The following is a 25,411-nucleotide window of genomic DNA, read 5'->3' on the forward strand; positions in this document are numbered from 1 at the left end:
ACCACAAGCGAAAGCAGTCAGATGCCCATTATGGGACTTTTCAGCGGGTGGGTTCTTGCAAAATTAGCCCAGAGATTTTAGCATCATGGGGCTGGTCTATCCAAAGTTAACAACACCCAGCATTAATTCTGCATCAAATTGGATGTTGACCACCAGCAATCCTGGATGAATTGGGCGAGATGGAGCGAATCTCCTGGACGAACACCCATTTGCTACCCCGAAGATACGCTCTATCAGACACTCGGTTGGGGGCTTTTGTGACATCTGACAAAGTCATATCACCAAATGTAGAATTCTCTTACGCGTCAAGCAGGATTGGAGTGCAAAGTCGAAACCTCACGTCATAACAGACGAGGGTTTGAACGGTCGAATCGGTGAGCAGCGGAAAGCAGGGAGGTGGGTTAGGGCTGTGGGGACGTCCGCATGCGGCAAACTCTGGGGCCCCAAACTCTTTGGCATTCCCATGGTATAAGCGGAGCACAGAACAGATTATATTATCGCAGAAAGTTTGAGACTGAAGACTTCTCATTTTGGCTGGATAGACGCTGGTCAATTGAAGCTCTATACTCGTCCTTCCACGCACTATAGAATTGTTGACCATATTACAGTAGGGCAGATTATTTGGGGTTTCCTATACGATCAGGCGATACGCTCAGCTGTGTTAGGTCAAATTGCAATCCATACTGTTCTCGTTGTATCCTGGGTGTGAAATTAGTGTCATAGGCCTGTTGAATATGGAAGAGAGTGAGTCGGGTTCTGAATTCAACATTACTGTTAGTGTCAACTTGAAGTATCTATATTTTGCCGCCTGTCCGCCTCGAATCAATCTCCGACCCACGTCAGTGTCCACAGTATTTGCCCGCCAATTCATCGAAAGGCGATGCTTAGAGCAACCCTCACAGATCATATGCAAGGCAACTTCCCGTCAACTACTACCAATTACGCAAATTTGGGTTCGATTCAAATGTGCGCGGGGTTGAAATGGCTGGCGGGATCACGTGACAGTATGTCTTTCTCCAGAGTAACGTCATGTGACTTGGGTCTCCCCGGCAAAATATCAGGCCGAAGATTCTCAGGCATCAAGGCAGAGCAGGAAAATGACTAAGTGCTAGATCCCAGGCAAACCAGACAAACAATGTTTATCATCAGTAAAAACTTTCCGACCGCCCAGATCGATCTGAACTCAGTCAGGACCATTGCGCGATTTTCTGGTGCGCCAGCGCAGCTACAGTGTCACTATTGTTCTCGAGAAACATCATGTGACCATTACCATGAATACCCCAGTCTGCCAATCGCACATGCTCCGTTTTGACTCCCGCTTGACGCAGGAAGCTCACAGTGCACCAGTCATACTGCGCATGATACGACGCCTCTGACGTGAACAGCACTACCGGGATCTTCCGGAGCTGGGCCAGCTGCCGTGGCGGTGGGTCGTCTGCTTGAACCAGACAATCTGACTCCCCTGGGGAACTGGCGGGGATGGTGGTCGTTATGAAGTCTGTTTCGGGGCTGGAAACCTCGGGGGTGTAGGCGATGGGGATGTCTGTCAGCCCGTACGCTCGCGCGGAACCGTTCCCAAAGGCAATGTCACGAGACGGGGGACCGCCGGGTTCCAGTGAAACGATCAGTTGGACGAGATCCGGTCGTTGATCGGCTAAAAGCCATGCCATGATCCCGCCCTGGGAGTGTGCCAGAAGGATGACCGGGGTTCCAATCCGATCCAGCAGCGCGACGCCTGCTTTCTGCATCGCGGCCTCTTGGATATGGTTGTCGTTGACGAAGGGCACCGTACTGGCGAAATACTCGTCGAAGATGGGGTCGTGCATCACCCCGGAGCCGGGCCATTGGGTGTGCAGCTGAGCCTGAGGCCACAGGGAATAACGCTCCGGGGCCGAGAAATATCGTTGCAGATGCTCGGTCGAGTAAGTTGCTAGCTCGCCGTTGAAGGGTTGCCAGGGACTGCGACCGCGGAAGGGTTGGTCGAGCAGGTAGCATTCGTAGCCTTGCTTCAAGAAGTAGGAAATCCATCCTGCTTGACCGTCGGGCTTATTCAGCCAGTTCTAGATAGGTCGGTCCGGGGGGATCAGTTCTATTGGAGTTCTGTGGCATTCCAGTCCCTGGAGGTAATCTAATTTAGGGGGAAAAGGGTAAAAAAGGGTCATACCGTGCCTGTCTGTGCTTGTCCATGGATGAAGACAATTGGATAGGTCTGGGTGACTCGGGTGGGGGTCAATTTCTCCACGTAGATCTGGCCGCTGCGAATGTGCTCCGCGCTCCCGACTGCAGTATATTCCCCTCCGACGTAGAAGTATGTGCGATAATGAGGATGATGATGATCAGGATCAGTGCCGGATGAGATCAACATAATCAGGAAGGAGAGGACCAAATGGAACAGCATCCTGTCCTTTGTGGTATGGTGGTGTTGTTGGTGGGTTGTTGGGTTATTGGGGTTGGTGTGTCAAGTGTGTTTTGTTGTATAGGCATGTCGGTCTCCCTCTCCCTCCTGCAGGCCGCATAATCCCCACGGCAACGCGGATCGCCGACGTGATCTGTCTTGGGACCTGTCCGGAGAGAAGGCAATGGTCGCACAATGTGAGTAGCTCTCCGAATGTGTGCCGTGACGGACCCGGGGATGGTTTGACGGCTGCCTAGCAGTGCGAATTCACTAACTTAGTCAATGCTAGTGCTTACTTACAACAACATCGGGCCGGCTTCTACACACGCACTTGGTCAACATGATCAGCTAGTCAGCTAGTCTACCTATCGCTGCACGCACTGCACTTGGGCTGCAAGAGAGAGAAATTACTCAAACCACCATGCCATCATCCTCCCGTCGGCTTCAATGGGCAGAGGATTATGACCTTCCCAGTCGCTCATCTATCGATTCATTTACCTCGGTATCGGATTGGGAACAGGCTGGTCTGGTCCTGCCCACTAAGAAATACTCGCATTCCTCACCGTCCCTCTGCCGTAGGCTTTCCACATTCTGCCCGCGACGTCGGTTTATAGCACCTCGCGGAGCCTTGATTTGGCGACTTTGTCGGCTCGGCTTGGGGGTTCTGATCGCGTTAATCGGCTGCACTGCGATCTTCTTTCCGTCGTATACGCGACTTCCGCCACGATATCGGTCGGTTGTAGAACAAGTCACTCAATCGAATCAGCATGGTCGGGGCAATCCGCGCAATGAAAGCATCTTCATTGCTGCCATACTTTACGACCCCGAGGGCATGCTCGCAGAAGGCAGATGGGGCGCATCGCTTCTGAAACTGATCGATCTACTCGGCGAAAGCAACGTCTTTGTCAGTATCTACGAGAACGATAGCGGAGAGAAAGGCGAGCGGGCGCTGAATCGTCTGGAGGACCGAGTTGGGTGCAACAAGTCGATTCAGTCCGACCGCTACCTTGACCTGACCACCTTTCCCAGGGTAACAGTTCCGGGAGGTGCTCATCGCATCAAGCGAACGGAGTACTTGGCCGAATTGCGGAACCGTGCCCTACGCCCGCTAGACAGTCCATCAGCCATGACCTATGATCGGATTCTCTACCTGAACGACGTTGTCTTTGACCCGGTGGACGCGGTGCAGCTCCTCTTCTCCACCAGGGCGAACCAGAACGGTGTGGCTCAGTATCGCGCCGCCTGTGCGGTGGACTTCATCAACCCCTTCAAATTCTATGACACGTATGCCACACGGGACCTCCATGGCTACGACATCGGCCTGCAGTTTTACCCCTGGTTCAGTACGGCGGGCCCAGGCCTCAGTCGCCAGGACGTGCTGGCCCAGAAAGATGCGGTTCGCGTGCGCAGCTGCTGGGGTGGCATGGTTGCGTTCAATGCGACCTATTTCCAGCGACCCGATCGCCCCGTGCGGTTTCGTGCCGATGGCAACTTGTTCTATGACGGATCCGAATGCTGTATCATCCATGCCGATCTGCAGGATACTCCGTCGCATGTGGACGAGATCAGTGACTCGGGGATTTACATGAACCCGTACGTGCGCACCGCGTATACCGAGCGTAGCTATCGGTGGTTGCGCACCACTCGACGCTTCGAACGGCTTTATCCTTGGGTTCATGGCATTGCGACTCGTGTGGCCGGGTTCCCCCGATTCAATCCGCGGAGGACTCAAATAGCTGGGGAAGTTGTGAACGAGAGAGCTTGGGTGCCGGACGAGAATCATCCCAACGGGGGCTTATTTCAGGTTGTGGAGAAGGTGACCGATAACAATGGGTTCTGTGGCGATGGCTTTGGTCGCAGGCGTGGGCTGCAAGTCATCCGTGAAACTCGGCAGCCTGGTGAGGACGGCTGGGAAGAGATACCAGTACCTGCTTCGTGACTTTTGCCTTCTTATTATTTCAGCTTAAATTGCCCCACTATCCAATCAATACCCCTCTGTACTGTACATGCACGCGCGAAAGCAATCAACCCCGACAAGTTGGGTATCGCCAATAACCCGTCACTCCTATGCAGAACGCCGAAACCCACCGTAATAGACCAAGTAAATAAAATTACAATTCGAAAAGAAATCACACGATAGCAGCAGTAGGCACCTTGGACCAGTCGCGACACATGCCCAGCATAGTGCGACAGAATTTCCCATACTCCACCGTCAGATCAAACGCCCTCCACGAGCCTTGCGCCAGATGCCGCAGCCGCGCCGATGGGTCGGTGATCGGCTTCGAGCCCATATTCCCGTATCTGCCGCGGCCAGGACTGGATTATAGGGTCAGTGAGTGAGTTGGTAATCAGTTCAGGGAAAGAGGGAACATACCTGAAGCCTGTAATGGGAAGAACAAGAACGTCGTCGACCAGTTTACTCCTCCCTCCATCCTGTAGTCCCGACAGCGCATGCCACCGCAGCTCGACCACGTCTTCCAGTCGACCCCGGACTGCTTCGGTGAAAGCAGCCGGACCAGTCAGCATGAGCGGATCCAAGGACATGAGCTCTTGTCGAGCGCCTCGCGACTGGAGTGACCCTCCGTACCGGTCGGAGATGGTTTGTATCGTCGTTGACAGGCGATCGATGAAGGTTTGAAGGATGGGATGACCTGGTGACCACGCAAAGGCCCATTGAGTCAACTGCACCGGTTGCGAGTAGCCCATGCGCCAGTACGTATCGGTTCCCTCGACACAATCGGCCTCGAGACCGACGATGGCTTGCACAGGTGCGGTCGAGTTGTAGACTGTCCCGGTTTGGTTGTCTCTCCAGGGAAGGATGTCGGTCGAGCTGATCCACTTGACCGGTGCACGAAGGGGCTCGGTATCAATGTCGCCATACTGGGAATAGTCAATGGGTCTGATCTTCGAACGGATTTCTCTGGTAAACGTACCACTCCTCCGATCCATTTGGCCACGAGGATGCGGAATACATCCGACCGTTCCACATTGCGCGCCAGGTTTGCGAATTGGGCCTCCAACCCCGGTTCGAATCGCCGAATAAATTGCACCATGCCTTCATCGGTCCAGAGAAAATATGCCATCTCCTCCTCAGTAGCTTGCAGCCATCGCTCGGCGCTGTGACGGATGAGTTTGGGCCAAGTGTCGATGCGCGTGTTTTTCCAGGTTTGGTGGACAATCTTGGGGATCGTCGAGTGCGGTAGATAACCTTCTGAGGAGCTCTGGGTCACCTTGAGAGCTAACTCGGCCGCTTCAACGATGTCCTTGGGGGTTGCGGCGGAGGGGCTGGTCCATTTAGGCGGGATATACCACGCTTGGATGAGATGTCAGGCATTTTCGTGCAAGAGGGATCGTTGATGCGTTGGCTTACCTCCTCCCTCCCCGCTATGCATATGAACATGGCGATAGAGTAGCGGGTGTCGATCCTCCAGATTCAACAGCTCGTTGTCGAACTCGTCCCGCTGGTAGAGCATCCAAGTCATCAACACCGCACCGATCAAGGCGAAGGTAGCCAGACGCCGCAGCCGAGTGGGAGCCATCTTTTTGCGACCGTTAAATCTGCAGCCAGAGTCGCAGATGGAGGTTGTGGAGGGTAGGGGAGGGAATTCACCCCGGACAGGCAACCCTCATCTTCTGCTCTGCCTCGCGCATACTAACCAACTAACTAATTAACTTAATTAATTACCTAGTACTTCTATGCTGGGTAGTTAAGCTAAGGCGCGTGCCAAGCTGCTCAGAGCCTGGCGACAGTTACACCACCCCTAGGCAGCGATCAATTTGGACCCTTGGGGGGCGAAGGGCCGATTTTGACTGGCTCTTCCATCCTCGATCGGTCTCGTCCATCATGATCATGGATCGAAATCTGTCTGCCTGGGGAGACTTGGTCCACTCCCGCTCCAATCTTACTCGGAATGGTTACGCCCCCCAGCTGGTGGGAGAAGCCAAAAAAAAAAAGAAAAAAAAAGAAGAAAGAAAAGGAAAAAAGAAAGAAACAAGAAACAGAAAGTAAAAGAAAAGGAACCCCTGAGAGGCGCAGCGATGAAGTGGGATGTGAAGGATTTCGCCATGCGGCAGACGGACCAAAGAGAGGCTTAGAATGGGCCCCGTTGTTGTTTGTCAGGTTGTGAGACCTTGGCCCCGAGTTTAGAAAAGATTAAAAAGGCTTGAACAACGGAAGGTTTAGGCGAGGAGAGTAACAAAGACAGTAGGGGCGTGGCTGTAAACCTGAAGCTGGTGGCAGCATGCAGGATTTTCCGAGGGTCGGACGGAAGTTGAGGGGCTTAAACCCTGACAGCTCAGCTCCGAGACTAAATTTCAGGGTCGACTAGTCGGTCAGGGTCAATACTGTACTCACTGTACTTAATGAAATCTGTCAGCCCTACCGATTCCATCCCTTTCCAGCCTTAGCCGCCGCGCGACCGAAAAGCTTGGCTGGCTTGTTGGCGAGTGAGAGCTCACACTTGGTGCTTTTTCGATATTTCCACTCCCCCCCAGAGGGCAAATAGCACTTGGCTTTTGGCTAGCACGGCCCCTGGAAGTGCTTGCGGTAGTGATCCATGCTGTTGCTTTTCTTGTTCGGCGACTTCATCTTCAGGGTTGAACCTCTGACCGGCCCCCAAGGCTGGTGGCTGCGTGGCTTCGGGGCTTGTCCGTTCGTATTCCGCGGAGCCCCGATGGCTTCCAAGTTTAGCCTCAGCCAGCAAGATGCATCGCTCGTCGACCCCACTAGCTGAGAGTCTAGTCCCGGTCTGTTGTGCAGGATTTACACGCTTACACCAATCGGCACCGGTTCAACTTGCCGCATGCTTGAATTTGGAAAAAGGTCGTACGAGAGTAGGTTTAGGCAGCCACCTGCACCATCATGTCCCTGAATTTCCCATATCTCATCAGTGAATGAGGAGAAAATGGAAATGAGCCTCGCGGGTAAATTACACCGCAGTCTCCCAACTAGATTAGCGATGTTTGATGACCCTAGTTAGTTAGTTAGCTAGTTATCTGCCATCTCTCCAATAATGCTGGCCACGCAGTCGCAGGCCTCCTTCTTGGCTTGACCATCTTGCGTGTCGATACACGCAGCCTGTCTTTTCTGACTTCACCGTGCTCCCTTACCTCTCTGTCACTGCCGAGGATTGGCATTCTCCAGCAGAGATGGTGTCTCTTCGAATGCGGCTGTTGTGCGCGGTGGCTACTCTCGTCTTTCTAGCTGGCCTATTCCTACCGATGCGAGAATTGTATCTGCTCCTCCGTTTACCGTTCGTCTGGAAAGCCTCTGCCGCCGAATCTGTGCTCTCTGCTCAGCGCGATGGATTCGACGTTACTTTTGCAGCCTATGCCAATGACACTACAAGCGCAGAGCCCGCCCTCATTCCCTCCCGTCTCCATCACGTCCATTTGGGACCCAATCCACCGCGGCCCGAATGGCTTACGGCCCGCGCGCAGTGCCTGGAACACCATGCGGAATGGGAGACGTTTCTGTGGCAGGACGAGAATGCGACCGAATTCGTGAAGAACCACTATCCTGATCTGCTCGCGACGTGGGAGAGCTATCCCGCCCTGGTCCAACGGGTCGATGCGCTGCGATACATGGTTCTGCATACGTATGGAGGTATGTCGTTGTCCACCACCAGCGATGGATGGGCTCATGGGTTGGCATTGATTAGTCTAACTCGATTTCTTTTGACCTAGGGGCTATCCTCGACATGGATCTCGCCTGCCGTCGTTCCCTCGAGCCGCTGCGTCAATTTGATTTTGTTGCGCCGGCCGCCCACCCGGTCGGAATCTCCATTGGCATGATGCTGGCGACGCCGAATAACTCATATGTGCGGGATCTGGTGTATAGCCTCCCGACCTTCAACCGTCGGTGGTCACTGCTTCCCTACATCACCATCATGTTCAGCACCGGCTGTCATTATGCGTCGTAGGTACCCCTTCCCGATTCATTCCGCGGCTCACCCGACAGGCTAATGCGAGATCTCCTTGCAATAGAACTATCTTCACTCTGCAGTCGAATCGAACCAGTCTCCGCGTTTTGGCTGGCACTCCCGAACGCCCGAGCCTGCACATGCTGAACGGATTTGTGAATACGCCACTGTTCCAACACCTGGGGTCCTCGTCCTGGCACGGGCGGGATGCGCAATGGATCAAGTTCTTCTCGCATTGCGACCAGCGAGTCTCCTTCCTCGTGATCGTGGTCTTTTTGCTGTCCTTCGTCGGGGTGATTTGCTTCTGTATCGCGCGAGGCCGACGAGCATCGCCTCGACGGGACGCCCCGTGGACCGAGGCTTTGAAATCGGAGAGCAAGATGGTTTGACCCCGGTGGTTGTCACTTTAACTTTCTTTCTTGATCGTGTGTAATTAGCTTCTTTGGTACTCGATCCGTTAATTAGATGATGTAATTTAAACCTTCGTTAAGTCCAGGTCCGATGATTTGGATCATCCACCGATGCAAGTTCGCCGGCACCATCACGCGGACAAGCGTGCTTAAGCCACTCGAACCAGATTATTGAACCACATATACCGGCTCATGACGAGGTACAACACGCGATCCCAGGAATACTGACTCTCGTGCTGGCTGAAAGCTGACCGAGCGACCCGGTAAGTTTCCCACGAGCTGACCAGCAAGGCCGAGTCCTGATATCGGTCAAGATGGACCAGACTGGGGTCATTCGGGGGCGTGATCATGAGTGCCCGCAGAATGCGACCGGAAAAAGGCAGTGCAGTACGCAGCAAGTCCACCAACGAGGAGTACTTGCGGAGTAGGAATGTGCTCTGCAGCGAATAGGCGGGCGGGGCCTGTGGCGAACTTTGAACGTATTTGCTTTTCCACCCCCACGGCATTAGTGAAGCGTCGGAGGAAAGGAAAACTGGGGGCTTACCGGACGCCTGCGCTTACCGCGCGGTGGTTGATGTGCCCGGAAACACCGCCATCATCGAAAGTGTACAGCTGCGCGCTGGTCAGTTCGCTGGGGACAATGCACACAGTAGGGTGAGTGTACCCACCAAGTCGATTTTCCAGCGCTCAACGTAGTGGGCGACCAGGTCGCGGATGAGCTCTTCGTCCCACCAGGTAGTGGGATTATCCTGCAGCTCACTGCGGTCGAGGACGACACAGCGGTCGGGTGCGATGCCCAGCCGATCGCAACTGTGGTGAATTTCGTCCTGGCGAAGGTCCCCCAGGCCATTGTAGTTCCCGGAAGAGAGGACCAACAAAGCTCGAGTGACATCGGGAGCCCGACGGTGATAGAGAATAGTTGGACTGAAGAACAGAGTCTCATCGTCGGGGTGGGCAGTCACCAGCAGCACATGGCGGGCGCGCTGCAGGTTATGCGGCACCAGTCGCGGATCGTCGGCCAGCGGGTAGGCCAGCAACAAATACAACCCCAGTGCCGCCGAGACCAGCGCCACAATAACACTGGCGACCAGACGGGGTAGAGGGCCTCGTCGCAGAGGTCGACGAAAACGTCGGAGCACGGGGGCAAGTTGTGCCATAGCAGAGGTGAGAAGAAGCCGAAAGCAGAGAGGCAAAAAAACCTAAAGGCAAGAAATGATTAACGGAGAAGAGCGAAGGAGAGGGAAAGAATAAGAGAATAAGAGTAGTCGGAAGAAGACGAGGAAGGTCGGGAGAGAAGGCTGTGGCAGTAAAGATCAAGTGCTATATCTCTGCCTGAGGCATGAATTACGCCAAGTCGCGGATCGGAGTTGCGGCCTGCAAACACCGACGCTCCTAAGTCATTTATGGTGTAGCAGAACTGGTAGGTATCTGCCTCGAAGTATGTCCTATCACGGCTCCTACTCCCTCTATCGTTCCGTGCAAGACAATATCAACTGCATCCACATGGACTTCGAGGGATGCTAGAAACGACCCAGTCAGTCGTCACGGGTCATGTCAACGTTACGTCGTGTAAATCCGAGTGAGATCATTTCGACGGTAATCGAGATACCATATAACATATATCAAGCGAGGCATCGTTAGCTATACCGGCCAGAAGAATGTGCTCTTGGTTGTTTTAGGTGTACGCGGGTAGAATCTGCTTGTGTTCTGGTATCTTGACAGCGTCTATATCGATTCTGACATTCTATACATATATGTATTATTCTCAGCTTATCTTGTTAAATATATATATCTTTTGTATATTCATTACACAGCCCTTTATTGCTGATTAGTACAAACCTTCATATAAGCCCCATATACTGAAACAATAATCCCCTAATCCGACAACCCCAATGGAATAGTTTCAGTTGAGGGGTCTTCTAACAGTAACAGGCTAAGATTTCTATGGACTTCTAGACTATCTATATACAAATTTCAGCCAAGTAAATACATTCTCTTCTCATATTAAATATACGTGATTATTATGTAACTAAGAATAAGATTTATATCTAATCTAAATCTAAGATATATTATGTCTGGAAATAAAATTTACTTCTTATATTAAAATAGGATATTAAGTAATCTAATTTGGAGATAAGAAAGTATTTTAAGGTAGATGTTAAGTTATTCTAGTAATGATAAAAAGTTCGATTTCTTCTTTTTCTAGGATTTAGTAGGTTTCGGTTACAACGGGCACTTGACCCAGAAGACGGACAGTGAGTACATCATGCAGAGGCTCAAGCGAGACATCAAGCCCGATGTTACCGTCGAGGCGTACGTGACTTGTGACTGGATGCCCGACCCGAGTGCCAAGGCGTGTGCGCCTGCTGGGGCCCCAACTGTCCATCGGCTCATCTGCAAGGGCTTCACAAACCGCACGGACACATTACTTTCGCAAACGCGGACTGGGCGGATGGATGGTTGGCGAGGTTTTATTGATGGAGCTATCGAGCGAGGCCAGGGCGCTGTTCGGGATCCTGTGCGGCTGTTGAAGGAGACTCCTACGGTGTCAGCCAGATTGTAGCTAGACGTTTCGTCGCTGCCTATGCGATCGTTGCCATTTAGGTTGAGATACAGTCAGCTTTGGCGTTTGAATGGTGTGTAGTTCCGCCACAGGACACAAACTTAAATGGGTGATGAAGGGCAAATTAGCAGCCTAGCAATGCTCTCAGGTACAGCACCAGGGCTTCCATCATTCAGGATCTTTATCCTTTGCCAATTTCCTCTTCCATCATTGGCGTCCATGTATAGTAAAAAAGCTAAAAGCGAGACTGGCACCTCTGGGAAAAGATCTGGGAATACAGATCAGTGACCATCGCAACTCGCAGTGAGGGAACTGTAGCCTAAGTCTGCGAATGTTATGCATTGTCTGTGCTGAAGCAGGACCTCTTATTCCACTAAGTAGACCTCGCTTGCTCATTTATTGAGCCGGACAGCTTTGACAAGCTGGTTTGTATGCTACTCGTTGGGACTCGACTCCACGCCCGAAAAGACACGAGACAGATCAAAAATTGGTTGGCAGTGAAAGATCCAAGAAATCGTCGAATGCGATATCAAGATCAGCCATATCACCGAACGCCAAACCTTGGTCCCCTCCATGAGGATAATCGACGGAATGCTGTGCAAAGGGTACACAAGTCGCGTCTATCGACAGACTACCCTCTCCGCCTCTAGATGGTATGGGAGCCGCTTGACCACGCTTATTTTGAGTTGTTTGTACAGAGGGTAAGGTAGGTACTGTATCCCTATTCAAGCCCGGATCACTCTCGCGGATTTGCTGGAGAGCCTTACGGCCCAATCGGGCCATCGCTTCGGCAGAGTACCACGAGACACTCAAGCCCTCGAGCAAAGTACAACAGGTTTCGATGTCTGTCGCAGCTCGTCTTCGGTGCGTGATGAGATTGCTGGACCGGTAGTGCCGATAGGAGACGCTCATTGACAGTGAGACTGCATATGAGATAATAGGCAGCGGCGGAAGGTCATGGGTACATTTCTTGGCCACAATGGACTGTATACACGTGGCCGCTAGGCCCCGCTGGATCTGTGCTGAATTGCTCTGCTCAGATACGGTTGAGTCAATTGTTCTGTGAAAGACAATCCCTACTGCATGGTAAGAGAGTTCCAGGAACGCTGGCAAAGAGTCAGCTTGGTATGGTCTGTGAGATATGGTTTGATTTGCCACGAGTGAACACATCGAGTCCACCGTAGTCATGAACGAGACATACCGAGGGTGGCAAAATCCAGGCTCTCGACCTTAGACCCGACGACTTCCTCGAAGCTCGGGAAGATCCCCAGGTCGACGGTAGTCTCGGTGCCCGGCCGATAGAGACGAATGGCATCCAAGAGCAGCTGTGAGATTGAGAACCAGATCTCGAACGCGCCCTTGAAGGCCTTGGCCGAGTCCATCAATTTGCCGGGTCTCTCCGCACTGACATCATGATCTATGATCAACGCAGGCCGACCGAACATCGAAACCAGGAGCTTGTCCAAGGCCCATAAACTCCAGAACAAGTGAGGACACGACCTGTCGCTATTACTCGGCTGCTTGAGGTGCAAACCGATTGTCTGGGCTAGGTGGATGGCCTGCGATAGATGCATGGACGCTGCTTCGGAGCCTTCCGAGTCCTCGCAATGCAACGCCATCAAGGCGAGCACTCGGATCCGGGTGATGCGATCCCGCTTCAACCCTTCGAAGATCGCGTCTTTGAGTCCGGTGTAAATTTGTGAGCAGAAGTCGCGAGGTGAGGCCAATGCGCCGTTGTCGCATAGATAGAGATGTGGGGCTGCGGCTCGCGCCTTGGCGGCCACGAGACAGATGGCCCGCTCGAGGAATGGGGAGGTAACGGGGACGTCCGGCTCGACAGTGGGCAAGATATGGTGAACCTGGGAGAAATAAATGGCAAACAACAGGGCACGGGTAGATGCAGGCAGTGGCCTCGAGGCTTGGAGTGCAGACTCGTGCCGTCGTCGAATCAAGCCCTCGAACTCCTGCGGCGGGTATGTATACCCGGCCTCGATGACCTGGTGGGTGAAGGGCCGTTGGTCGACATTGGCAACATCTTCCAGGTATGGCCGCCCTGTCTCCACGGCGGAGAATGGAATCCAGAGCCCCACGCGGTTGCGGAGTGAAGCGGAACCGGCACCCACCGCCAGCCTTTCTCGAATGGCGACCTCAGGGTTCATCTCACCAACAAAGCGGCCGGGCACGCTCGTGCCTAGTGGCTTATCCGTGGAGATCCCAGGGCGAGATTGACTTTGCCCATCTACCAGATCAACCGCAAGTCGCCTTCGACGTACACGAGTGGGGTTTAGCTGCATAAGAATATGATGACAGCGTTTCTTTCCGCGACAGATAGATGCAACGTTAGTGGATTACTTGGCTACCGTATCCGGCATAAAAGATGGAAGTACGCACCTTTCGCCGTTGACAACGGTCGCAGGCTCTTAAAGCTCTTTTGCGAGACCGAGTCTGTGGGCTGTCTACCAGCCAGGTGAGCTCCATCGCTGAGTTCGGGGTTGGAGTCGGGGTCGGGGTGGGAGTCGCGAGAAAGGTTCTCGTGTAAACCTGCATATCGGTGAGCAGTAAGTCAGCCCAGCCGATTCCCTTAGGAGTCAATCAATGCCACGTACATCGAGTGAGTTGATGGGTTAGTATTGAGACCTCGATGCATGTAGCATCTGGAGGTGGTAAACTTCACGTGAGAAGAGGCGAAATGGATAAAATAGTATGAGTAATAGCGCATCCGCCTGTCTGGTCGGGAACCTTTCAGATCGCTAGGTGCCACGCGGCGGAACGATTACCATTCTGAGACGTACCGCTCTTTGCGGCCAGATTACCTGATTAGAAAACACCCGTTTCCCACCTCTGCACCTCCGGCAGGTCGTGGCTAATCAGCAGCCCTGACGCTTCCCCTCTTCCGACAGAAACTCAGAATCTACTATGCATAAATGATCCATGTTATATGTTAGTTCATGTATAGCAGTTTTACAATCAAGTGTCTAAGTGTTAGAGGCCTGAGGCGGATGTGACAAATTCAGCACATCTTCCGCTGCGTCAGCTCGGTGGCAGGCATATAGCAAGAGAACTTGAACGCTGAGTTGATAAGTTCATACATGGTCATCCCAGCTGGCAACGATAGGCAATAGTGTAGAGCAGCATCTTTGATCCATATTAATGGCGGATCACGGTTGTAAATTTGCACTTTGAACTTAGGTAGGTACTGTTATCCTGACCAGTGAATATGTGACTAACCATATGGTACTATACATGCACTATAGTTCTGGAAGTGACCAGGTCTTTTTGCACCCTGCTGGCAGCTTGGGAGAGGAAAGTCCTCGCATCGCCGGCACACTGGTCATGAGCCTTGTTCAGCCAACTAAGATCGCAGCGATCGAGGTCCAGCTTAAGGGGGTCATGAAACGAAAGTGGGTTTCAGGCGAGGAAAGTCCAGGTCATGAAATGCGAGCCTGCGTTAATTATTCCGATTCCAGATGGGGAAGCTTGGAGTCCGTTATCTACCAAAGCAGTTGGCGATTAGCAGAGGCTTCGATGTTCCAGACCTTGATCTACGGCCCTGGGAGACATGAAATCCCCCTCAATATTGCTCTGGACCTGGGGGAACACATGCGAGAGACGGTTGAGGCGGTTGAAGGCTATTCAGTGACCTACTTGCTGACTGGCCGCGTGCTAAAAAGGTTCACAAAGGATCTTACATGTCGCGAGAGGATCAAAATATACCGGAACCCCCCTTTGACAGGGTGGGAGTCCGCCTTCCCGCCGCCGGTACGCTGCTCGCCCTCAACAACGTCAAACATAAATACTGATCTTGCTACCTGGCAGTCATTTGAGAATGAGTGGCCTGGAAAAATTCGATATTTCCTTAACTTGACCAGTAGCTGGGTACCATTCGGATCACATATTTGTCCTCGTTTGCACCTTGTTCCTTTAGCCGATGGTCTTCAGGTCGAGAGCATTGGCATTGAGGTCGTCGAGACGCATGGGTTCGCGCCAATTTCGTCCTACAATGGGCGATTCATGAGACCAGTCAACCGCTGTAGAGTGGTGTGCGAAAAGTGGTTCTCGTCGGCAAAAGACATGGCCATCGCAACATTCGATCACGACAACGGATATGAGTTCTCTCTGCTAGTCCCACTGCCGAGATCCGTCCTCGCTTGTGCCCAGGATGTGCAGTCTTCGCACTTTGACATTACCCACAAGGTCGTTTTTACGCTCAGAATCATCAACGCAGATGGGCACATATCGGCTGTAAGAAGGAGGCGGACTATGCGTTGAATGAGGAATATCATAACTGACGTTGTTTTTTCTAGGTGCGCGCCTCGATCCCCGTTGCGATTCATATGTACCGAGTTGATGTCAATCAATTGAGAACATCGACCTTGTATGCTCGGCATATTATTCCCCCGGTGTATGGCAAGCACGAAGAAGACACCTTAGTCACCGATAACGACCTTATCGACAGGCTATCAGTCCTAAGCTCGCCCCTTTATACAAGATGTTCTTCGCCATCTGAGATGCAGCCACAACGAGACGGGGAATGGGACAACGCAACAAGTCTAAGTCGGACGCTGGGCTACGACGCTGATATCCGAGAAGCGCCATTTCTCGTCAGCAATTTGCCCCCGCCGTACATATCATGACTACTGAGCCTTGCCTTGGGCCAAACGGTGTGTGAGGCCTGGGATCGCGGAGATCACTCTCGTTGTTCTAATATAGGTACCCAACAGATCGTTATATGACACAGAGTAATAGTCAACTGATCTGCATGAATACTCCTTGGAACTTGTGATAACATGGATTGAAACATCATAACTAGTGGAACATATAACATTTTAGACAACAGGGTCTTTACAAAAGGTTATGAAAAGTCATACACACATCACCAAGCCCAGCCGGAGCCTCAAACCCAACAAACCGATGATCCTTAACAACCCAACCTGCACCGGCCTCTTCCAACTGCTGCACCGTATGCGTAGTTGTCACTGCCAACACCTTGCATCCGGCTGCTTTCCCAGCTTTAACGCCCGCAGGGGCGTCCTCCATCACCAGAATCTCTCCTTCCCCGGCGCGATGTTGAAGCAATCGCTCCTTGGCCTCACGATACCCTTCAGGATCCGGCTTGCCAACTTTAACATCTTCGGCTGTTGTGGCCTTCATCGCCCGCGGAAGTTGAAGGATGGTCAACCAGGCATCGAGTAATGCCTTACTGCCCGAAGTGACAATAGCATGTGGAATGGAGTAGTGGTTTAGTTGCTTCAGCAGCTGCCGCGCTCCTGCAATCTCCACTGCAGACATGGAGGAGAGAAGGGGGATTCTGACCTCCATGGCGCTCACATCTGAGTGTACATTAGTGCTAGTAACTTCGACGGACGGGAGCAAGACAAAGAGGAGGAGTTTGACCGCATAGATATACATTCCCAGTTGGCTTTAGTGGGTTCCAGTTCTTTGAGCACGTCAATGCTTCGCCTGCCATGGGAGGCACGGAGGATGTCGCGATAGTCCAACCCCAGTTCGGCGGCGACTCTGGACATCATACATTCAGTAGGATGCGAGTAGTGCATGAGAAGAAGACAAACCTTTTCCAAATTTCAACAATTGCTGTGGAACAATATCAGCCACATATTTACTTAATCCTTGGGGGGAAGAAAGGGGGTGGGGGAGGGGTTCGTCGGGCTTACCTTCGGTCGAATCGATGATTGTTCCATCAAAGTCGAGCAGAACCTGGGCAAAAGCATGCCGCTCGGTCCGGCCGGCAGACAGAGATTGGGCCATGATGTAAATTTGTTTATTCTGTTGAAACTGCAAGTTTTGTCACGGTTGGATACTTGCAAATGCATAAGAGGGATTTATTTATGAGGGATAGGGGGTCAAGTGGCGACGCTCAGGGCTGGCAGGCGGTAGGTTACCGCATGAGGAAATCCACCCGCCTGCATGCCCGGCCGACACTTACAGGCGCGTGATGTATAAGAGCCCTTATGAATCTTCTTTAAGCCGCAGACAGAAACCCGAACAAGGCGACAATCAACTCTGTTTGAAATCAAATCTCTGCATCATGCATATCTCACAAGTTCAGACCGCGAGCCTCCGTCCGGCTCTGCGCATCCTCCCCAAACCCCAAACACATCGCCAGCTGGCCACTCCGACACAGACCCCTCGCAAAGGAAGCGATATCTCTTGAGTATTTGTTTCTCTCTCTGGGGCAAAGGAGAAAGCACTGCCGCCTATATTCGCCGCTCAGAAGCGGCGTCTAATTGCTGGACACGAAGATCAGGTGAAAAAAAGCTGGGATCGACTCTTGTGCACACTGCGTGATGAGGTGGGTATCATCGCACAGAAAGGCTCGGATATCATCCCCTCCATTGACTTAAGACATTCAAGCTGCACCGTCAAGGTTCCAGGACGAACTCCGTAAGCGTGGTGTTGCCGTGGTGCGAGGTGTCATTCCGGAGGGCGAGGCCCGCGCCTACAAAGAGGAGTTTGAGGCATACGTGCGCGCCAATCCTCAGGCGCGAGGTATGAGAAGCCCTTCTCAAGCGATAACAGAAATCTATTGTTTCTGACAGGACGCGCCGTAGCCTTTCCCTCTCATGATCCGCAGGTGTTTAATCATACTGGTCCCATCCTCAGATGCGTGCTCGTCTACATCCCCACATGCTGCAGACCCAGAAATTCCTCATGAGCTTCTGGCACTCGCCCGCCGAGGATGCCCTCATATCCCCCATTCATCCCTTGACATACGCAGACCGCCTGCGCATTCGCCAGCCAGGTGATGCGGGGTTCGCCTTGGGACCTCATGTGGACGGCGGCAGCGTCGAGCGCTGGGAAGACAACGGATACGGACTAGGACAGGTCTACCAATGTATTTGGGAGGGACGGTGGGAAGAGTACGACCCCTGGGAAGCTGGCTGTCGAGTTCCGGCGGTGGTGGACTTGTATAACGGGGCCGGGGCGTGTTCCATGTTCCGGATGTTCCAGGGCTGGTTGGGCATGTCGCACACTGGTCCCCGCGAGGGAACCCTGCTTGTCAAACCCCTGTTGTCCATGGCTACTGCATACTACTTGTTGCGCCCGTTCTTCGAGCCAATCGCGCCTGCCCCAGCTGGTAACTGCTCACGACTGGCCATGGATACCTACCTCGACCCGACGAACTGGCGTCTTGAGGCGTCATTGTCCAGCAAAATGGAAGGCGACACGCCGGGCTACTCGCAGGATCTGACCGATATTTGGCACCCCCACTTGCGACTGGACCAGACCATGGTGCATATACCCAGGATTGCTCCGGGCGACTATGTTGCCTGGCACTGTGATAGTATGTTCCGTCCACATTGACTTCTCTGCATGACTCTCCTGACTCGGATTAGCTATTCATTCTGTCGACAAGGTCCACCAAGGTCGTGGAGAGAGCAGTGTGCTGTACATCCCCGCCTGTCCTATCACGGAGGACAATGCGCAATATGTCCGCCGCCAGAGAGAAGACTTCTCGAATGGTGTGCCACCACCCGACTTTCCTGGGGTTGTGGGTGAAAGTGGGCATATCGGCCGCACAACTAAAGATGACCTCACTCGGCTTACACATGAACTGGGTTTAAGGTCTCTGGGGCTTGAGAAATGGGATCTTGAGGAGAAAAACCTTAAGCCAGACAACGGACTGTGTTGAAGAGGGCCAACGAAATTATGGACGTTTGAGACCGATGTCTGGCGATCAGATAATCGACACTTGCTTCCTGAACAACGAAAGACTCAAAATAATACTATTGTGTCATCATCCTTTTTGCTCAGTTAAAAAGTAAGCCCCCATTCGCGTTTACAACACTTCCTGTAACCCATCGACTGGTTTCTTCGACGAGAAATGCCACAATCTGTGCAATGTCGTCGACCTCTGCTACTCTAGGGGCCGCGGGCGTATTCTTCACAATCTGATCCCATTCTTGACGAATCTCTGAGTCCTCGATGCTTCGTTTCCATAATTCCGTGTTGACCGGGCCCGGACTGACGCTGTTCACGGTCGCGTTGTATCGATGACCCAATTCCTTGGCCAGCGACCGTGTCACGCTCTCTATAGCTCCCTTACAAGCCACGTATGCTGCACATCCCGGATGGCCGTCTCGCGCGTAGCTGCTGGAGAAGTTGACAATCCGCGGAGCCTTGCCGAAGTACGGTGCTGCTTCTCTGATTAAGAAGATAGGGAAGCGTAGATTTGTTGCAATCTGCGCCTCCCAAACCTCGTGGGTCATATCTTCGAATGGATAGTCTTCCCTGGCTCCAGCATTGTTGACAATGATATCGATGATTCCGCCCCAACGTTCGGCGGCTGCTTGGACAATGCGCCGAGGCGCGTCGATGTCGCTTCCTTGAGCTTGGACGGCAAAGACGTCCACTCCGTGGCGCTGGATAAGATCCGAAACCACCGCATCCGCTTGCGTACGGGCGTTCTGATACGTGAGGAGGAGATTGGCGCCACGAGATGCGAGTTCGTATGCAATTCCTCGGCCAATTCCGCGGGAGGCGCCGGTGATAATAGCATTCTTACCATGAAGGGATTTTGTTGTCATTTTGGCCAAGATACAGTAAGGATAGAAAGAACGAGATGAAGAAGAACGGAACGGAATAAGAAGAGTGAAGGGGCTTTTTTAAAGATCGAGCTACCTTAACACGGGCCACTTCCATGACTTATTGCCTCTATCTTATTAGGGCTAGCACAACAGACAGCGTTGTACTGCGGGGTAATAAGTGAGGGGGACGGATAGACTAACCCTCGCTACTGCATCCCGCTAAGAACTGCAGTAGTATAGTAGTACAGTACCCACCCCACTTGGGTGGTTCCTTCAATGCAACACTCAAAACTGCTCCCAATAATACTCCGATGCTGGAATCGCTCCCCAACCTTCAATTGGCCTTGAGCATGAAGCACCGCCATTCGAGCCGAGCTTCCCGTCCCGCAGGGACATCGGTCGAATCGTCCAGGCGACACAACCACTGTGTTGACTGCTGTGAATTCGGCCGTCGAGGAAAGGGTCAAAGGTTCGGTGAACTCCAGGATACTGACACCTCGAATCTTCGAGTTCTCAGGGTGCACAGGTACGTAGGCACTCTGCTGCACAACCTGTTTGATTCGCTCGCCAATCTTGATGAGTTTCGGTCCGTTGCGGTTCTCAATCTTCACTCCAAGTTTCGTGGCGTCGACAATGGCATAGATCATCCCACCCCAGGCAATATCAACTGACACAGTCCCTAGTCCCGGAACCTCCGCCGGGTGGTCGAGAACGAACACAAATGATGGAACACTGTGAAACGCGACCGCTGTGCATTTCTCATTCTCACAGTCGACGGTAATAGAAACCGGCCCTGCTGCGGTATCCAGCAAGAGTTCGATCACTGGCTTCCTCATTTCCACCATTCCAGTATCCAACAGCATCGTCGCAGTGCAAATGATGTTCCCCCGGACATGGGTGGGTATTCCTCGCTTTCCATGATCAAAAAGCCTGCATCTGCCCTTGGGTTGCAAGGTGGAAGAACGAGATTCATGCACATGGCCGGGCGACCCCGGGGCTCAATGAGCAGCAGCTGGCGAATATGGTCCGCCTTATCGCGGAAATGGACCAACTTGTCGTACATGGTAGCACACCCGGATGGGTCAAGCACGCCACCGACAATGACATCATCAACTTCGCCGGCACAATGGCAATCGACAATGCTGATGGTACGTTTGAAATGCATTTTGGAAGATGGTTGTTGACTTATCCTGCTGAGCGCGGAGGAGGGTGTCGATCATATAACGCTCAATGACTTTCGCTACATGTCAGGGGATTATGACTGAAGCCCTACCACAGAAGTGGTCCAAGTTGTCCTCCACATTCTTATTGATGAATCAATCTTCAAACAGCTGTAGGTGTACTTGTTCAATTAGAGTGTACTCAGAAGAGAGCTAGGACGTGCTCAAATTGCCTGAATAGACGAAACTAGCCATCTAAACATTCAAAGCCCTAACTCCGTTCCGGGCCCCCTGTATATTCTCCAAACTCGCCTTACACGCATTTTGTAACGTAAGAACCACCGCGTGTTTCTTCTTATTGCTTACCTTTTTCTTAACTTTCTTATTAAGAGAGAAAGACAGATAAGTAGAGACTTTTTATTATCTATTTAACAACCCCTTTCCACCTGGCACGCGGCTTTTATTCTTTAGCTGCTACCTGGCGGCCAGTGCCAGCTCAGTAAACTGTTTTGGCTCCAGTATTATATACATATTTAAGTTGCTGATGGGTTTAAGGCACTCCAGTGCTGCCTGGGTGAGCACTGCTAATATATAAGGTTAGGTAGAGTAATCTATTGCTACTAATAACTACTTAGTAAGAAGAAGACGCTTGCTGTGCTGTTTAAGAGTATAGAAGATAAAAAAATAAGTGAGGAGAAGACAAAGCATTGAAGGGAGTAAATAAGAACTGTTGTATTAAAGGCCTTACTTTTGCTGGCGGAGGGTGAGAAGGGTAAGGGAGTAGAGAGGAAGGTAATTTATTGAAGATTGTTTGATCTAAGTAGTCCGATTACCCTGAGGGCCTTGCGAAATATAACCTTGTGCTTATTTAAGAATATATGGGGTATCTGCAGGAGCTGTTAGTCGGTCTGTATTTCATATAAACTGTAAATATAAGCAGCAAGATCAGAAGGGCTAAAAGATTTACTATAATCTAATTCTGCCGGATTAACTACTACTACTTTTCTCTACTTGCCTATAGCTGAGGTAAAAATAGTTATACAGTTCTTCTATCTATATTCTAGTTTAAGTACCCTGGAGCTAGTAGTAATATTCCAGTACTCCGGAAGTACCAAGCGGTGAAGTATTTGGGAGTACTAGATACTGAAGTGGGCGGGGTTATGAAGGGAGATATGGGTAATTAAGGCGGTGTTGGGTTGAGTAGAAATGTTTGCGTAACTATGGGATGGGATTTGCTACGGATGAGGACATCTTATAGTGTTGTATCGGCCCATCCCAACACCGGATGACGTGAGAGTACAAGACTAGGCGTGAGTCACAAATTAATTCTAGCTGATCATGTCAGACGGGAAGATTTACCTAGTAGAGACCATTCCAGATCCAGACTGGCCGGTACGGCGGACCGGCGGACATTGAATTAAACTAATCCTTTCAACAGACATTCTGTCATACTCTAACATCTTTCTCATTGCGTAGGAACCCCATTTGATGAAAGTGAACTTTTGAGTCGTCACTCTCACAATCAATTTGAATGACAGCACTTCTGACGTAAGAGATCTCACGTGTCTGGATTCATTCTTCATTTCATTTCTCCCCCTGCGTCTAAGACTGCAGACCCAACCTCAAGATCATAGATGAAACCCTTTGATGTGGCTAACTCCTTGGCCGACTGGCCAGATGCCGCGCGAATGTCCGGATCAGCCCCGGCCTGAAGCAAAAGTTGAATATGTTCGGCTCGTATGTGGCCCCCAAGTTGACTGGCGGGGTTGTGGTAGTGGGTTTCAATGTACATGTATAGGGGGGTGCGCCCTTTTCTATCTTGTGCGTTGATATCCTTCTCGGCCCCGTGGGCGAGCAGAAAGTCGACACAACCCTGGTAACAGTGCATGAAGGAAACAGCAAGGTGGAGCTCTGTCTGCCCCTGTGCATTAGGTCGGAGCTGCGCTCCTTCGGTCATAAGGCGACAGAACCATCGGAGGTTTTCTTGGTTACGAGGCAGAGTATGATGGAGGAGGCTGCGTCCGCTCTGATCGAGGCTACTTAGGTCGGCTCCCTTTTGTTCGAAGAAGTGCAATAGACGCAGACTAACCACTTCGACTTCGGCCTCCTCTTCATAGACACTACTCCGCCAGCATTCAGCAAGGTGGAACGCAGTCGTTCCGTCTGCGGTGCGGTAATTCGCTAGGTCGTTCGCAAATTTTTCGCTTAGAGGCCAGAGCAGCCTGATCACCTCGACATGGCGACCTTCACAGGCCCGGTGCAGCGGCAGCCACCCATTTTGATCCATGGCGAGAGGGTTCGCTCCGTGGTTTAATAAAAATTGAACCGTCTCTAGACGCCCATTGCCTGCAGCGAGATGAAGTGGGGTCCCGCCCGACCAGTTCCATGTAGGCTGGATCTGTTCGTTAACATCCACGTCTCCACGGTCAAAGAAGAAGCGAATAAGGTCGGGATTGCCGTTGCGTACTGCCCGAGAAAAGAGGCTCATGCCTTCCTCGTCCCTGGCGGCTCGGCAATCAGGGAGCTCTACCCAGTGATCCAGGAGCAACTGGACCATGTCCATGCCCATAGACGTGTCAATTGTAGGCAGAAAGATTGATTGGTACAGACTGCTATTACTGGATCGATAAATCGATGTTTGGGGATGTGAGTTTGGGCGAGCGCCATTTTTCAGCAACAGACGAAAGACCTGGACGCCGTTCTGCCATGACACCTCTGGTAGACGCGGCCCCATCCCGTGGTAGGGGTCGTATTCTTGGTTCACGGCTGCGTCGGCGAGAGCTCGATCCAAGACATCCTGCGGGACTCCCGGGGACGGATAGTGGCGGAGAAGGCGGGCGAGGGTCTTGGGATGACGAAAAAGCGAGGCGGCAGTCACGGCGTCGGGCCACTCCGCGGCTGCGATAAGGCCTGCGGGCTGCAGCCGGTCGATCAAGCGTTGCACGGCGGCCTCACAGCCCCAATATGCGGCAGTCATAAATGCTGTATGCGGTCTTCCGTCCTCACCTAGTTGTCCTAATTGCGTGCAGCAGAATCCATCGGCTGATACGTCGTCTTGGCAGGCGTCCGCTCCCGCATCGAGCAGAAGGTCTATCAACTCTGGAGAGTTTGCCATAGCAGCTAGGTGCAGAGGCGGTAGACAAACAGCACCATACGACTCACAGCCTTTCTGATTGACGTCGAGTCCGCGTGAGATCAAGTAGCGAGCAATGTTGGGGTGGTTGTTGTTGATTGCGATGTGAAGGGGCGTATCGCCGTACGTCGGCAGATTCGCAGAATCAGCAGATTCAAGAAGCGCGGCGACGGCAGGCAGGTTGCCTACCCGGGTCCATCCTATCATTTGCTCATTCAGCCCGCTCATCGCCGGGTAAGGAGCTCGTGGGTAGCATGCCATGGCGGTCTTGGGAGGCACAAGGAAATATGATACATTGAACGAGCCAAAGTGAAAGACAAATACAAAGGGAAAAGGACTAGCAGACAAGAATATATAGGTTCATGTTTCGGGTGGAAGAAATGGGGCGACCCGGAAAGAATACAGGCCGTACAGTACGTGACGTGTAATATTCACTGCACATTACAGATAACGGCCCTGAAGCCCTGAAGCCTATTCCAGAGGGGTTATCCCATTAAAGGTTGAATGGGATTAGAGTAGGACTTCTTATTTTATTTTAATTAGCTGTCTGTCCCGACAAAAAGAGTTTAATAAGATTAATGTTATATATAAAATAATATTAACCAGAGAAGAAATCAGAGAACCAAATTTAAATACTATAAAAATAATTTAAAAAATTTAATAAATCTTACTTCAGAGCAGAACCTGATAATTTTTAATATTTTAGAATTAATTTAAAATTAGTAAATTTTTTTAATAAGATAATTTTTAATTATAATTAACCCTAGAATTTCCTCTACTAAAATATTTTTAAAATATTTAGAAAAACTCTTTTTTATAATAAATTTTAAATCTTATTTCTAGTTTAATATATTCTTAACCTAGATACTATAATAAAGAACTTTTTTTTTAAAAAACTTAATATTCTTCTAGTAATTATCTGTAAATAATATTAATATAATATTTAATCTAAAGAGATTATCTAATATCTTAAGTAATTTATATACCAGATTTTATATTACTAAATTATAGAAATTCAGAATAAAATAATTTAATAGAATTACTTTACTACTAATTTTAATTATATTAAGTTTTTTTATCAGCTAATAAAATTAATTTCTGGTATTTTTTTATTCTAATAATTTATATTATTTCTAAAATTATAGAAGATATAATTATATTATTTATATAATTAATAATATATATAATTACTAAAAAATTATTTATAGATAAATATAGAACTTTAAGTATAGTTAAGTCTACTTTTAAAAATATATAATTAATAAAACTAAGTTATATTAATT

The 25,411-nt window shown here is 51.0% G+C and overlaps 11 protein-coding genes across 11 annotated transcripts; 4 read left to right on the top strand and 7 right to left on the bottom strand.

Annotated features, from left to right (window-relative positions):
- Window positions 1-1,187: 1,187 nt before the first annotated feature.
- Window positions 1,188-2,365, bottom strand: BO97DRAFT_341321 (alpha/beta hydrolase; the record flags this gene model as incomplete). The annotated part of the gene is made up of 2 exons (XM_025691632.1): window positions 1,188-2,060; window positions 2,165-2,365. The coding sequence occupies 2 exons, from the start codon at window positions 2,363-2,365 to the stop codon at window positions 1,188-1,190; spliced, it is 1,074 nt and encodes a 357-aa protein (XP_025553338.1).
- Window positions 2,366-2,777: 412 nt separating this feature from the next.
- BO97DRAFT_404540 (glycosyltransferase family 69 protein) lies at window positions 2,778-4,437 on the top strand. Its single transcript, XM_025694983.1, has one exon. It carries the CDS (start codon window positions 2,817-2,819, stop codon window positions 4,332-4,334), a length of 1,518 nt encoding a protein of 505 aa, XP_025553339.1. The 5' UTR covers window positions 2,778-2,816; the 3' UTR covers window positions 4,335-4,437.
- On the bottom strand, window positions 4,328-6,038 carry och3 (glycosyltransferase family 32 protein). The gene is made up of 4 exons (XM_025694984.1): window positions 5,766-6,038; window positions 5,329-5,708; window positions 4,770-5,275; window positions 4,328-4,711 (listed from the first exon to the last, which is right to left on the bottom strand). The coding sequence occupies exons 1-4, from the start codon at window positions 5,932-5,934 to the stop codon at window positions 4,525-4,527; spliced, it is 1,242 nt and encodes a 413-aa protein (XP_025553340.1). The 5' UTR covers window positions 5,935-6,038; the 3' UTR covers window positions 4,328-4,524.
- A 1,260-nt stretch (window positions 6,039-7,298) lies between these two features.
- Window positions 7,299-8,791, top strand: BO97DRAFT_404542 (glycosyltransferase family 32 protein). Its single transcript, XM_025694985.1, has 3 exons — window positions 7,299-8,000; window positions 8,081-8,312; window positions 8,381-8,791. The coding sequence occupies exons 1-3, from the start codon at window positions 7,544-7,546 to the stop codon at window positions 8,703-8,705; spliced, it is 1,014 nt and encodes a 337-aa protein (XP_025553341.1). The 5' UTR covers window positions 7,299-7,543; the 3' UTR covers window positions 8,706-8,791.
- Window positions 8,792-8,875: 84 nt separating this feature from the next.
- BO97DRAFT_341457 (PIG-L family deacetylase) lies at window positions 8,876-9,883 on the bottom strand (the record flags this gene model as incomplete). Its single annotated transcript, XM_025691641.1, has 3 exons — window positions 8,876-9,212; window positions 9,271-9,338; window positions 9,395-9,883. 3 exons carry the CDS (start codon window positions 9,881-9,883, stop codon window positions 8,876-8,878), a joined length of 894 nt encoding a protein of 297 aa, XP_025553342.1.
- Window positions 9,884-11,504: 1,621 nt separating this feature from the next.
- BO97DRAFT_365992 (Zn(II)2Cys6 transcription factor) lies at window positions 11,505-13,767 on the bottom strand (the record flags this gene model as incomplete). The annotated part of the gene is made up of 3 exons (XM_025692601.1): window positions 11,505-12,395; window positions 12,491-13,604; window positions 13,681-13,767. 3 exons carry the CDS (start codon window positions 13,765-13,767, stop codon window positions 11,770-11,772), a joined length of 1,827 nt encoding a protein of 608 aa, XP_025553343.1. The 3' UTR covers window positions 11,505-11,769.
- A 753-nt stretch (window positions 13,768-14,520) lies between these two features.
- BO97DRAFT_423105 (uncharacterized protein) lies at window positions 14,521-15,923 on the top strand (the record flags this gene model as incomplete). Its single annotated transcript, XM_025696856.1, has 4 exons — window positions 14,521-14,690; window positions 14,757-15,048; window positions 15,106-15,531; window positions 15,594-15,923. 4 exons carry the CDS (start codon window positions 14,521-14,523, stop codon window positions 15,921-15,923), a joined length of 1,218 nt encoding a protein of 405 aa, XP_025553344.1.
- A 166-nt stretch (window positions 15,924-16,089) lies between these two features.
- BO97DRAFT_448827 (2-deoxyglucose-6-phosphate phosphatase) lies at window positions 16,090-17,055 on the bottom strand (the record flags this gene model as incomplete). The annotated part of the gene is made up of 5 exons (XM_025698847.1): window positions 16,090-16,095; window positions 16,162-16,619; window positions 16,697-16,806; window positions 16,860-16,881; window positions 16,962-17,055. The coding sequence occupies 5 exons, from the start codon at window positions 17,053-17,055 to the stop codon at window positions 16,090-16,092; spliced, it is 690 nt and encodes a 229-aa protein (XP_025553345.1).
- A 280-nt stretch (window positions 17,056-17,335) lies between these two features.
- On the top strand, window positions 17,336-18,940 carry BO97DRAFT_448829 (DUF1479 domain-containing protein; the record flags this gene model as incomplete). The annotated part of the gene is made up of 5 exons (XM_025698848.1): window positions 17,336-17,369; window positions 17,463-17,603; window positions 17,653-17,771; window positions 17,911-18,592; window positions 18,645-18,940. 5 exons carry the CDS (start codon window positions 17,336-17,338, stop codon window positions 18,938-18,940), a joined length of 1,272 nt encoding a protein of 423 aa, XP_025553346.1.
- An 87-nt stretch (window positions 18,941-19,027) lies between these two features.
- BO97DRAFT_365996 (SDR family NAD(P)-dependent oxidoreductase) lies at window positions 19,028-19,881 on the bottom strand. The gene has a single exon (XM_025692602.1). It carries the CDS (start codon window positions 19,833-19,835, stop codon window positions 19,059-19,061), a length of 777 nt encoding a protein of 258 aa, XP_025553347.1. The 5' UTR covers window positions 19,836-19,881; the 3' UTR covers window positions 19,028-19,058.
- Window positions 19,882-20,054: 173 nt separating this feature from the next.
- On the bottom strand, window positions 20,055-21,000 carry BO97DRAFT_412959 (proline racemase family protein; the record flags this gene model as incomplete). The annotated part of the gene is made up of 3 exons (XM_025696265.1): window positions 20,055-20,061; window positions 20,091-20,771; window positions 20,813-21,000. 3 exons carry the CDS (start codon window positions 20,998-21,000, stop codon window positions 20,055-20,057), a joined length of 876 nt encoding a protein of 291 aa, XP_025553348.1.
- Between the last annotated feature and the right edge of the window lie 4,411 nt (window positions 21,001-25,411).

Source organism: Aspergillus homomorphus (assembly GCF_003184865.1).
Source record: "Aspergillus homomorphus CBS 101889 unplaced genomic scaffold BO97scaffold_10, whole genome shotgun sequence".
Lineage (NCBI taxonomy): Eukaryota > Fungi > Ascomycota > Eurotiomycetes > Eurotiales > Aspergillaceae > Aspergillus > Aspergillus homomorphus.

Excerpts from the sequence above, each read along its gene's own strand:
- BO97DRAFT_404540 (XM_025694983.1), top strand. The coding sequence starts at position 2,817 with ATGCCATCATCCTCCCGTCGGCTTCAATGGGCAGAGGATTATGACCTT.
- och3 (XM_025694984.1), bottom strand. The coding sequence starts at position 5,934 with ATGGCTCCCACTCGGCTGCGGCGTCTGGCTACCTTCGCCTTGATCGGT. Across the intron at positions 5,709-5,765 it reads GCATAGCGGGGAGGGAGGAG|CGTGGTATATCCCGCCTAAA; the intron begins GTAAGCCAACGC and ends ATCTCATCCAAG. Across the intron at positions 5,276-5,328 it reads CCAAATGGATCGGAGGAGTG|TATGGCGACATTGATACCGA; the intron begins GTACGTTTACCA and ends GACTATTCCCAG.
- BO97DRAFT_404542 (XM_025694985.1), top strand. The coding sequence starts at position 7,544 with ATGGTGTCTCTTCGAATGCGGCTGTTGTGCGCGGTGGCTACTCTCGTC. Across the intron at positions 8,001-8,080 it reads GGTTCTGCATACGTATGGAG|GGGCTATCCTCGACATGGAT; the intron begins GTATGTCGTTGT and ends CTTTTGACCTAG. Across the intron at positions 8,313-8,380 it reads ACCGGCTGTCATTATGCGTC|AACTATCTTCACTCTGCAGT; the intron begins GTAGGTACCCCT and ends TCCTTGCAATAG.
- BO97DRAFT_365996 (XM_025692602.1), bottom strand. The coding sequence starts at position 19,835 with ATGACAACAAAATCCCTTCATGGTAAGAATGCTATTATCACCGGCGCC.